The sequence below is a fragment of the Salvelinus sp. IW2-2015 genome, linkage group LG9, assembly GCF_002910315.2.
Source record: "Salvelinus sp. IW2-2015 linkage group LG9, ASM291031v2, whole genome shotgun sequence".
In the NCBI taxonomy this organism is placed as follows: Eukaryota; Metazoa; Chordata; class Actinopteri; order Salmoniformes; family Salmonidae; genus Salvelinus; species Salvelinus sp. IW2-2015.
In genome coordinates, this window is record NC_036849.1 from 30,885,314 (window position 1) to 30,897,992 (window position 12,679).

At 46.7% G+C, this 12,679-nt stretch overlaps 1 protein-coding gene across 1 annotated transcript in view; it reads right to left on the reverse strand.

Annotated features, from left to right (window-relative positions):
* Positions 1-3,272: 3,272 nt before the first annotated feature.
* Positions 3,273-12,679, reverse strand: part of LOC111968395 (brain-enriched guanylate kinase-associated protein) — a 24,594-nt gene continuing 15,187 nt past the window's right edge. The window contains exon 8 of the mRNA XM_070445071.1: positions 3,273-7,179. Within this exon, the coding sequence (XP_070301172.1) occupies positions 5,599-7,179 (1,581 nt within the window). The 3' untranslated portion in view covers positions 3,273-5,598. The remainder of the gene's footprint in view (positions 7,180-12,679) is intronic.

A 12,679-nucleotide genomic window follows, 5' to 3' on the forward strand; every position in this document is an offset into this window, starting at 1 on the left:
ATATTGAATATATCTCTAAGCATGGTCAAGTTAATAATTATGCTATGGATAATGTATTAAACCACCCAGACACATCAACGATGCATTTGTCGTTTTGAACTGAGCTGCAGGACAGGAAGGAAACTGCTTAGGGATGTCACCATGAGGCCATTGGTGATTTTATAACAGCTACAGAGTTCAATGGTTGTGATGGAAGAAAACTGACGATGGCGCAACAACAATGGAGTGACTCCACAATAATGAGCTACAGTTGAAGTCAGAAGTTAACATACACCTTAGCCAAATACATTTAAACTCAGTTTTTCACAATTCCTGACATTTAATCATAGTAAAAATTCCCTGTCTTAGGTCAGTTAGGATAACCACTTTATTTTAAGAATGTGAAATGTCAGAATAATAGGAGAGGGAATTATTTATTTCAGCTTTTATTTCTTTCATCACATACCCAATGGGTCAGAAGTTTACATACACTCGATTAGTACTTGGTAGCATTGCCTTTAAATGGTTTAACTTGGGTCAAATGTTTTGTGTAGCCTTCCACAAGCTTCCCACAATAAGTTGGCTGAATTTTGGCCCATTCCTCCTGACAGAGCTGGTGTAACTGAGTCAGGTTTGTAGGCCTCCTTGCTCGCACGCGCTTTTTCAGTTCTGCCCACAGATTTTCTATAGGATTGAGGTCAGAGCTTTGTGATGGCCACTCCAATACCTTGACTTTGTTGTCCTTAAGCCATTTTGCCACAACTTTGGAAGTATGCTTGGGGTCATTGTCCATTTGGAAGACCCATTTGTGACCAAGCTTTAACTTCCTGACTGATGTCTTGAGATGTTGCTTCAATATATCCACAGAATTTTCCTGCCTCATGATGCCATCTATTTTGTGAAGTGCACCAGTCCCTCCTGCAGCAAAGCACACCCACAACATGATGCTGCCACCCCCGTGCTTCATGGTTTGGATGGTGTTCTTCAGCTTGCAAGCCTCCCCCTTTTCCTCCAAACATATCAATGGTCATTATGGCCAAACAGTTCTATTTTTGTTTCATCAGACCAGAGGACATTTCTCCAAAAAGTACGATCTATGTCCCCATGTGCAGTTGCAAACCGTAGTCTGGCTTTTTTTATGGAAGTTTTGGAGCAGTGTCTTCTCCTTGCTGAGAGGCCTTTCAGGTTATGTCGATATAAGACTTGTTTTACTGTGTGATAGATACTTTTGCACCTATTTCCTCCAGCATCTTCACAAGGTCCTTTGCTGCTGTTCTGGGATTGATTTGCACTTTTCGCACCAAAGTACGTTCATCTCTAGGAGACAGAATGCGTCTCCTTCCTGAGCGGGTATGACAGCTGCGTGGTCCCATGTGTTTATACTTGCGTACTATTGTTTGTACAGAGATGAACGTGGTACCTTCAGGTGTTTGGAAATTGCTCCCAAGGATGAAACAGACTTGTGGTCTTGCTGATTTCTTTTGATTTTTCCATGATGTCAAGCAAAGAGGCACCGAGTTTGAAGGTAGGCCTTAAATACATCCACAGGTTCACCTCCAATTGACTCAAAGGATGTCAATTAGCCTATCAGAAGCTTCTAAAGCCATGACATAATTTTCTGGAATTTCAAGCTGTTTATAGGCAAAGTCAACTTAGTGCATGTAAACCTCTGACCCACTGGAATTGTGATACAGAGAATTATAAGTGAAATAATCTGTCTGTAAACAATTGTTGGAAAAATCACTTGTGTCATGCACAAAAGTAGATTTCCTAACCGACTTGCCAAAACTATAGTTTTTTAACAAAGAAATTTGTGGAGTGTTGAAAAACTAGTTTTAATGACTCCAACCTAAGTGTATGTAAACTTCCGATTTCAACTCTAAATGAAAGGGAAAAATAAAGAATACAAAATATATAGAAAAAAAAATATTCCAATACATGCATATACAGTGGGGAGAACAAGTATTTGATACACTGCCGATTTTGAAGGTTTTCCTACTTACAAAGCATGTAGAGGTCTGTAATTTTTTATCATAGGTACACTTCAACTGTAGAGACGGAATCTAAAACAAAAACCAGAAAATCACATTGGATGATTTTTAAGTAATTAATTTGCATTTTATATGCATGACATAAGTATTTGATACATCAGAAAAGCAGAACTTAATATTTGGTACAGAAACCTTTGTTTGCAATTACAGAGATCATACGTTTCCTGGAGTTCTTGACCAGGTTTGCACACACTGCAGCAGGGATTTGTCCCACTCCTCCATACAGACCTTCTCCAATCCTTCAGGTTTCGGGGCTGTCGCTGGGCAATACGGACTTCAGCGCCCTCCAAAGATTTTCTATTGGGTTCAGGTCTGGAGACTGGCTAGGCCACTCCAGGACCTTGAGATGCTTCTTACGGAGCCACTCCTTAGTTGCCCTGGCTGTGTGTTTCGGGTCGTTGTCATGCTGGAAGATCCAGCCACGACCCATCTTCAATGCTCTTACTGAGGGAAGGAGGTTTTTGGCCAAGATCTCGCGATACATGGCCCCATCCATCCTCCCCTCAATACGGTGCAGTCGTCCTGTCCCCTTTGCAGAAAAGCATCCCCAAAGAATTATGTTTCCACCTCCATGCTTCACGGTTGGGAGGGTGTTCTTGGGGTTGTACTCAACCTTCTTCTTCCTCCAAACCGGCGAGTGGAGTTTAGACCAAAAAGCTCTATTTTTGTCTCATCAGACCACATGACCTTCTCCCATTCCTCCTCTGGATCATCCAGATGGTCATTGGCAAACTTCAGACGGGCCTGGACATGCGCTGGCTTGAGCAGGGGGACCTTGCGTGCGCTGCAGGATTTCAATCCATGACAGCGTAGTGGGTTACTAATGGTTTTCTTTGAGACTGTGGTCCCAGCTCTCTTCAGGTCATTGACCAGGTCCTGCCGTGTAGTTCTGGGCTGATCCCTCACCTTCCTTATGATCATTGATGCCCCACGAGGTGAGATCTTGCATGGAGCCCCAGACCGAGGGTGATTGACCGTCCTCTTGAACATCTTCCATTTTCTAATAATTGCGCCAACAGTTGTTGCCTTCTCACCAAGCTGCTTGCCTATTGTCCTGTAGCCCATCCCAGCCTTGTGCAGGTCTACAATTTTATCCCTGATGTCCTTACACAGCTCTCTGGTCTTGGCCATTGTGGAGAGATTGGAGTCTGTTTGATTGAGGTGTGTGTACAGGTGTCTTTTATACAGGTAACAAGTTCAAACAGGTGCAGTTATAACAGGTGTAATGAGTGGAGAACAGGAGGGCTTCTTAAAGAAAAACTAACAGGTCTGTGAGAGCCGGAATTCTTACTGGTTGGTAGGTGATCAAATACTTATGTCACGCAATAAAATGCAATTTAATTACTTAAAAATCATACAATGTGATTTTCTGGATTTTTGTTTTAGATTCCGTCTCTCACAGTTGAAGTGTACCTATGATAAAAATTACAGACCTCTACATGCTTTGTAAGTAGGAAAACCTTCAAAATCGGCAGTGTATCAAATACTTGTTCTCCCCACTGTATATGCATCAAGGCACTAAAGTAATATTGCAACAACTACAAAAACACAGCGAAGGAATACAGTTTTGGAAAATCTATGGCAAGACTTGAAAATGGTTTTCTAGCAATGATACCTAACACCATGACAGAGCTCGAAGGATTTAGAAAATAATKATGTGCAAATATTGCACAATCCAGGTATGCAATGCTCTTATGAGACCCAAGAAGACTCACAACTGTAATCACTGCCAAAGGTATTTCTATCACGTATTGACTCAGAGGGGGGGTGAATACTTATCAATCAAGGTATATTATTATTAAAAAAAAAATCATTAATCAACAACAACAAAAAACACTTTTGAGATGAGAGTATTTTGTGTGGATTGTTGACCAAAAAAATACAATTAAATCATTTTTAATGACACTTTGTAAGACAATAAAATGTGATGAAATCCAAGGGGGGTTGTAGACTTTCTATAGGCACTGTATACATATACATACATACACACACATATATATATATATATACACACACACATATATATATATATATATATACACACACCACTGTCAGAATTGTAGTAAAGGAGTAGACTAGCTACTGAACAGAATTAAGGCTAAATGTACTTACTAGTTGTTGGGTATTCATGAATTCAAGCAACAACATTTGAATTCATGCTTTTTTCCAATTTGGGCATTAAAACGTTGGGTGCTTTGGGCCAAATTGCTATGTAATATTCATACACAGTAACACTAGCCTGGATACATGGAATATTGGACAACCTGCTGTGCAACTTTTAAAATAATTTATCTCTTGTCAATGTCTGCTCTGTGGGGGTACTTTCCTGCCAATCATATTGTAAATATATTCCTTTATATTGTTAGTATTATTGGCAGGAAAATACCCCATACTGCGCCACCAACTTTACAGTTGTTGTATTTACATGTATACTATGTCTTTGATATTGTGTTACCGACAGTATATGTATTTTAAATCTGCCTTTGATTTATCTAATTCCAATYCATGCCCGAATTCATTTTTCAGACGTGTTCCTCCTAAGTATCAATATGCTAATTGAGTGAGAGAAATAAACAGTTCTTTCTGTAGTGCCTCTCTAATGTTCAGGAGCTATCCATGACTTGCTGCCTAGAAGAACCAGTCCATTCATACTGTATATGCATAATTAACATGCCGTTTGTCCATGAGAAAATGAGGCCTTGGAAGCAGGACATCATATACATAATGGATAGCCTTTAGTTGGTGTTATGCCATGCTAATGAAGTTCTAATAGTCAGTCTGTTGTCCAAATGAATGGGACGTGTTATGCTTGGTACTAAAGGATACCAATGTGCTTGGTACTAAAGGATACCAATGTGCTTGGTACTAAAGGATACCAATGTGCTTGGTACTAAAGGATACCAATGTGCTTGGTACTAAATGGCATGTTTTACTGACATACTTCAAATGCTAATAGTGTATGTACAGTAGTTACCGCCTCAATACTGTCATTGTTAAGGGATAATTTGACTTATGAGCCTTCCACAAAATAGCTTTGAGCTTTCTGAATGGCTGTCTGAGAGACTAAGGGATGATATACTGTAAGAAACGGTACGGAAATCTAGTGGCTCTTATCTCTGATAACTACACCGTATCATGACATAAACAAACAGCCAAAACAACAACAACAGCTGTGTAGCTTCTCATACAGCTTGAAACGTGCCTTCGCAGGATTACAAGAACATCTCACATCCACACCAACTGTGTGTTTGCCACAGGAAACATGGAGACCTACACAATCATCATGCATAATAGGAGAAGCTGTTGGATACACTACTTCAAGCCGGCAGGTATAATGCTTTATTGCTTGTTGTAAGCACGTTTGAGCTTTCATGTCTTATTACAAGGTTTACAGTTTGTTAAGTCCTTTTATGAAACACATTTTCAAAATTGCTACCATTTAGTCATTGAGATAATATTAAGAATTTATAATGGGGTCATACGTGCTTATGACAAGTCTTACAATGCATTATAACTGCATCATAATGCATTATACCTGTCAGGTCTAAGTAAAGTGTTACCGAGCGGTTCAATTCAGGAGGGTGCCGTACAGCTGGGCCTTGGTCAGACTGTCCTTCCTGCTCAGTCCTGTTCCTGTGCTTCCAAATTTTTGGTATTGTTGAGAACTCTTTTTGGGAAGTGCCGGGCTAGGGCTGGGCCTCATTCTCTCCCTCTGGTAGTGCTGCAGACTGGAGGCTTCCAGGGAGCTTTGGTGGTGTAAGGACTCAGCTGAGCTGTTGGGGCTCACGTCCACGTATTCCTTGTTCATGCTCCCCCCTGCCGCTCCAGCAGCCCCGCTCTCCTTATCCTTAAGGCTCCCTGAGAGGAACTGCAGGCTGCACTCTGAGTCCTGGCTGTCTACCTTGGCTCTGTACAGGGGCGGGGGATTGTCCGGCTTGCCCCGCAGGCCCAGGCTGGGGTGTTTGGGACTGGGACTGGGGCTGGGTGAGAGGCCACCACCGGCGGCAGCAGCCAAGCACTGGTCCAGCACATGGCTGTGGAGGAAGACGTTGTCGTCCCCCTCCTGGAAGCTGCTGTAGAGAGGCCCCAGTTTAATCTTGGCCGGGCCCATGGCAAAGTGCTGCTCGGAGAAGCTGTAGGGAGACACACGGCCCGGGTTGCGGTTGAAAGAGTACGAGTTGATGTCCTCTACGCTCAGCTGCCTCCAGCGTCCAGTCAGTTCCTCCTCGGTGGGGGCACCCATGCTGACCATGCTGGCCTGACTATCGGAGCGCTCCGCACCCCGGGGTCCTCCTCCTCCCTGGGCTGAGCCCACGCTGTGTGGCGATGCGTTGAGCGGCGAGTGGTACGGCTCACTGTAGCCGCAGGATGCTGTGCATACGTATGCCGGTGAAGAGCCACCGCCGCCTTTCGCAGGGCTGGGGGAAGGCGGCATTGCCATGTGCTGGAAGCTGTGGGACTTGGGGAAGACGCTGTGGCCAGGAGGGCTGTCCTTCTCATAGGATGAGGTGCTCTTTCGCTCGCCGTAACCTCCATCCCGCCAGTCCATGTAGAGCCCATGGTGGGAGGAGGACATGGTGCTGCTGGGTCCACCGCCGCAGCCTTCCCCGCCCTTCTCGTCTTCCGATGCCTGGCTGAAGCTGGAGTAGGAGCTAGTGGCCCTCAAGGAGCCCACAGCAAACTCTCCATGGAAGGAGGGGGCCCCATGATGGGAGAAGTTACCCGAATGGAAGGCTTCCTCCTCGGGGTTGGAGTCTGTGGAGTTCTGGGCCTGGAGAAGGAGACCCATGGGGCGGGCATGGACGTCCACGCTCTGTCTGCGCTCCTGCCAGCGCTCGGGGCAGTAGAGGGCCGTGTCGCTGCAGTAGAGGTCCGATGTGCGGTACGCTGTGCGGCGCCGGAGGCTTTCGGTGCCGCCGCCCACGCTAGAGGGCACAAAGTTATGGTCATGGCCCTCATCCTCCAATGGCTGGGGGCTGGGCGAACGGGTGTTGGGGCAGCTGCTGCCCGGCTCCGGCTTCTCTAGCACCTTGGCTATGACGGCGGTGGGCACAGCGTCGGAGTAGGGCGAGTGGCACAGCGCCATGGTGACGCCACGGCCTTGCTTCTCCATGTGGGAGCTCACCCGCTCCTGGAAGTCAATGGGCAGCTGGAGAGAGAGAAGTAGAAAGGGGCGTTGAGGAGAACTATTAAAAGACAGAAAGGAGAAAGACATGGATAGACAAACATGAATAAATGGGAGTTCATTGAAGAGAAGTTGATTCAGAAATTACAGCAATAAATAACAGAAAGGAGGACTACTACTCTAACAAAGTAATGTTTCAGAGATTTTTCCAGCAAAACTTTATCGACAACGAAACATTCCTTAATTGACCATGCTGTCTGACAACCACTATCATATCTCCCCATACATCTTCACAAACTCGCCAATATGGAATGCTCGCCACATCCTCACAGCTGTTTTATCAACGCTGTTCCCTAGACTCCAATCTAGAGTTTGAGTTTAGAGAAGTAATTTATTCTCGTGTGTTTACTCAGTCCAGCTCGGCGACCCCGTGGGACTTTCACAAGCCCTCCGCTCCTGGGCTTTATTTAGGAGCTTTACTTCTTATAGCTCAGTTGTTAACTTCGCTGAGTTTTAGGTTACATTCACCAGCATGGACACGGGTACATCAATACACACCAACACTGTCCCTTGCTAACAGTACATACAACTGTCCCCTCTGCTAACAGGACATACAACTGTCCCCTCTGCTAACAGTACATACAACTGTCCCCCTGCTAACAGGACATACAACTGTCCCCTCTGCTAACAGGACATACAACTGTCCCTCTGCTAACAGTACATACAACTGTCCCCTCTGCTAACAGGACATACAATCCCTCCTCTGCTACAGTACATACGACTGTCCCCTCTGCTACAGTACATACAACTGTCCCCCTCTGCTAACAGGACATACAACTGTCCCTCTGCTAACAGTACGTACAACTGTCCCCTCTGCTAACAGTACATACAACTGTCCCTCTGCTAACAGTACATACAACTGTCCCCTCTGCTAACAGTACATACAACTGTCCCCTCTGCTAAGGACATAACAACTGTCCCCCTCTGCTAACAGTACATACAACTGTCCCCTCTGCTAACAGGACATACAACTCCTCCTCTGCTAACAGTACATACGACTGTCCCCTCTGCTAACAGTACATACAACTGTCCCCTCTGCTAACAGGACATACAACTGTCCCCTCTGCTAACAGGACATACAACTGTCCCCTCTGCAAACAGACATACAACTGTCCCCTCTGCTAACAGTACATACAACTGTCCCCTCTGCTAACAGTACATACAACTGTCCCCTCTGCTAACAGTACATACAACTGTCCCTCTGCTAACAGGACATACAACTGTCCCCTCTGCTAACAGACATACAACTGTCCCTCTGCTAACAGTACATACAACTGTCCCCTCTGCTAACAGACATACAACTGCCCTCCTCTGCTAACAGTACATACACTGTCCCTCTGCTAACAGTACATACAACTGTCCCCTCTGCTAACAGGACATACAATTGTCCCTCTGCTAACAGTACGTACAACTGTCCCCTCTGCTAACAGTAACATACAACTGTCCCTCTGCTAACATACATACAACTGTCCCCTCTGCTAACATTACATACAACTGTCCCCTCTGCTAACAGTACATACAACTGTCCCCTCTGTAACAGTACTACAACTGTCCCCTCTGCTAACAGTACGTACAACTGTCCCCTCTGCTAACAGTACATACAACTGTCCCCTCTGCTAACATTACATACAACTGTCCCTCTGCTAACATTACATACAACTGTCCCCTCTGCTAACAGTACATACAACTGTCCCCTCTGCTAACAGTAATACAACTGTCCCTCTGCTAACATCACATACAATGTCCCTCTGCTAACAGTACGTACAACTGTCCCCTCTGCTAACAGTACATACAACTGTCCCCTCTGCTAACATTACATACAACTGTCCCCTCTGCTAACAGTACTACAACTGTCCCCTCTGCTAACAGTAATACAACTGTCCCCTCTTGCTAACAGGACATACAACTGTCCCTCTGCTAACAGACATACAACTGTCCCCTCTGCTAACAGTACATACAACTGCCCCTCTGCTAACAGTACATACGACTGTCCCCTCTGCTAACAGTACATACGACTGTCCCCTCTGCTAACAGTACATACACTGTCCCCTCTGCTAACAGGACATACAACTGTCCCCTCTGCTACAGTACTACAACTGTCCCCTCTGCTAACAGTACATACAACTGCCCCTCTGCTAACATTACATACAACTGTCCCCTCTGCTAACATTACATAAACTGTCCCCTCTGCTAACAGTACATACAACGTCCCCTCTGCTAACAGTACTACAACTGTCCCCTCTGCTAACAGTACTACAACTGTCCCCTCTGCTAACAGTACATACAACTGTCCCTCTGCTAACATTACATACAACTGTCCCCTCTGCTAACATTACATACAACTGTCCCCTCTGCTAACAGTACATACAACTGTCCCCTTGCTAACAGTACATACAACTGTCCCCTCTGCTAACATACATACAACTGTCCCCTCTGCTAACAGTACTACAACTGTCCCCTCTGCTAACAGTACATACAACTGTCCCCTCTGCTAACATTACATACAACTGTCCCCTCTGCTAACAGTACTACAACTGTCCCCTCTGCTAACAGTACATACAACTGTCCCCTCTGCTAACATACATACAACTGTCCCCTCTGCTAACAGGACATACAACTGTCCCCTCTGCTAACAGTACAAACAACTGTCCCCTCTGCTAACAGTACATACAACTGTCCCCTCTGCTAACAGTACATACAACTGTCCCCTCTAACATACATACAACTGCTCCCTCTGCTAACAGTACAAACAACTGTCCCCTCTGCTAACAGTACATACAACTGTCCCCTCTGCTAACAGTACATACAACTGTCCCCTCTGCTAACAGTACATACAACTGTCCCCTCTGCTAACAGACATACAACTGTCCCCTCTGCTAACAGTACAAACAACTGTCCCCTCTGCTAACAGTACATACAACTGTCCCCTCTGCTAACATTACATACAACTGTCCCCTCTGCTAACAGTACATACAACTGTCCCCTCTGCTAACAGTACATACAACTGTCCCCTCTGCTAACATTACATACAACTGTCCCCTCTGCTAACAGTACAATACAACTGTCCCCTCTGCTAACAGGACAATACAACTGTCCCCTCTGCTAACAGTACAAAAAACTGTCCCCTCTGCTAACAGTACAAACAACTGTCCCCTCTGCTAACAGTACAAACAACTGTCCCTCTGCTAACAGACATACAACTGTCCCCTCTGCTAACAGTACAAACAACTGTCCCCTCTGCTAACAGTACAAACAACTGTCCCCTCTGCTAACAGTACATACAACTGTCCCCTCTGCTAACATTACATACAACTGTCCCTCTGCTAACAGGACATACAACTGTCCCCTCTGCTAACAGCACATACAACTGTCCCTCTGCTAACAGGACATACAACTGTCCCCTCTGCTAACAGTACAAACAACTGTCCCCTCTGCTACAGTACAAACAACTGTCCCTCTGCTAACAGTACATACAACTGTCCCTCTGCTAACATTACATACAACTGTCCCCTCTGCTAACAGTACATACAACTGTCCCCTCTGCTAACATTACATACAACTGTCCCCCTGCTAACAGGACATACAACTGTCCCCTCTGCTAACAGTACAAACAACTGTCCCCTCTGCTAACATTACATACAACTGTCCCCTCTGCTAACAGACATACAACTGTCCCTCTGCTAACATTACATACAACTGTCCCTCTGCTAACAGTACATACAATGTCCCCTCTGCTAACAGGACATACAACTGTCTCCTCTGCTAACAGTACAAACAACTGTCCCCTCTGCTAACAGGACATACAACTGTCCCTCTGCTAAACGTACGTACAACTGTCCCCTCTGCTAACAGTACGTACAACTGTCCCCTCTGCTAACAGTACGTACAACTGTCCCCTCTGCTAACAGTACGTACAACTGTCCCCTCTGCTAACAGTACGTACAACTGTCCCCTCTGCTAACAGTAACTACAACTGTCCCTCTGCTAACAGTACAAACAACTGTCCCCTCTGCTAACAGACATAACAACTGTCCCCTCTGCTAACATTATACAACTGTCCCCTCTGTAACATTAATACAACTGTCCCTCTGCTACAGTACATACAACTGTCCCCTCTGCTAACAGACATACAACTGTCCCTCTGCTAACAGGACATACAACTGTCCCTCTGCTAACATTACGTACAACTGTCCCCTCTGCTAACAGTACAAACAACTGTCCCCTCTGCTAACAGGACATACAACTCCCCTTGTATTGACTGGACAGCCACAAGAAGAACAAAGTCCTGTAAATTATAGGCTGGTCTTCCTTCTAATTTTCTCTTCAGTAAATTACAGCATTGGGGGTCAGGGAGAAATGAGATTGTTTCTGTGGGGGGTGTCTCTCTTCTCTTCCCCCACTCTCTGTGTCTCCTCTCCCCCTGCTCTCTGTGTCTCCTCTCCCCCACTCTCTGTGTCTCCTCTCCATGCTCTCTGTGTCTCCTCTCCCCACTCTCTGTCTCCTCTCCCCTGCTCCCTGTGTCTCCTCTCCCCTGCTCCCTGTGTCTCCTCTCCACAGCTCCCTGTGTCTCCTCTCCCCAGCTCTCTGTGTCTCCTCTCCCAGCTCTTTGTGTCTCCTCTCCCCCGCTCTCTGTGTCTCCTCTCCCCGCTCTCTGTCTCCTCTCCCCAGCTCCCTGTGTCTCCTCTCCCCAGCTCTCTGTGTCTCCTCTCCCCAGCTCTTTGTGTCTCCTCTCCCCGCTCTCTGTGTCTCCTCTCCCCCGCTCTCTGTGTTCTCCTCTCCCCAGCTCTTTGTGTCTCCTCTCCCCCGCTCTCTGTGTCTCCTCTCCCCCGCTCTCTGTGTCTCCTCTCCCCAGCTCCCTGTGTCTCCTCTCCCCAGCTCTCTGTGTCTCCTCTCCCCAGCTCTTTGTGTCTCCTCTCCCCCGCTCTCTGTGTCTCCTCTCCACAGCTCCCTGTGTCTCCTCTCCCCAGCTCCCTGTGTCTCCTCTCCACAGCTCCCTGTGTCTCCTCTCCCCAGCTCCCTGTGTCTCCTCTCCCCTGCTCCTGTGTCTCCTCTCCCCAGCTCCCTGTGTCTCCTCTCCACAGCTCCCTGTGTCTCCTCTCCCCAGCTCTCTGTGTCTCCTCTCCCCAGCTCTTTGTGTCTCCTCTCCCCCTCTCTCTTTGTCTCCTCTCCCCAGCTCCCTGTGTCTCCTCTCCCCAGCTCTCTGTGTCTCCTCTCCCAGCTCTCTGTGTCTCCTCTCCCCCGCTCTCTGTGTCTCCCTCTCCCCCGCTCTCTGTGTCTCCTCTCCCCAGCTCCCTGTGTCTCCTCTCCCCTGCTCCCTGTGTCTCCTCTCCCCAGCTCTCTGTGTCTCCTCTCCCCAGCTCCCTGTGTCTCCTCTCCCCAGCTCCCTGTGTCTCCTCTCCCCTGCTCCCTGTGTCTCCTCTCCCCAGCTCTCTGTGCTCCTCTCCCTGCTCCCTGTGTCTCCTTT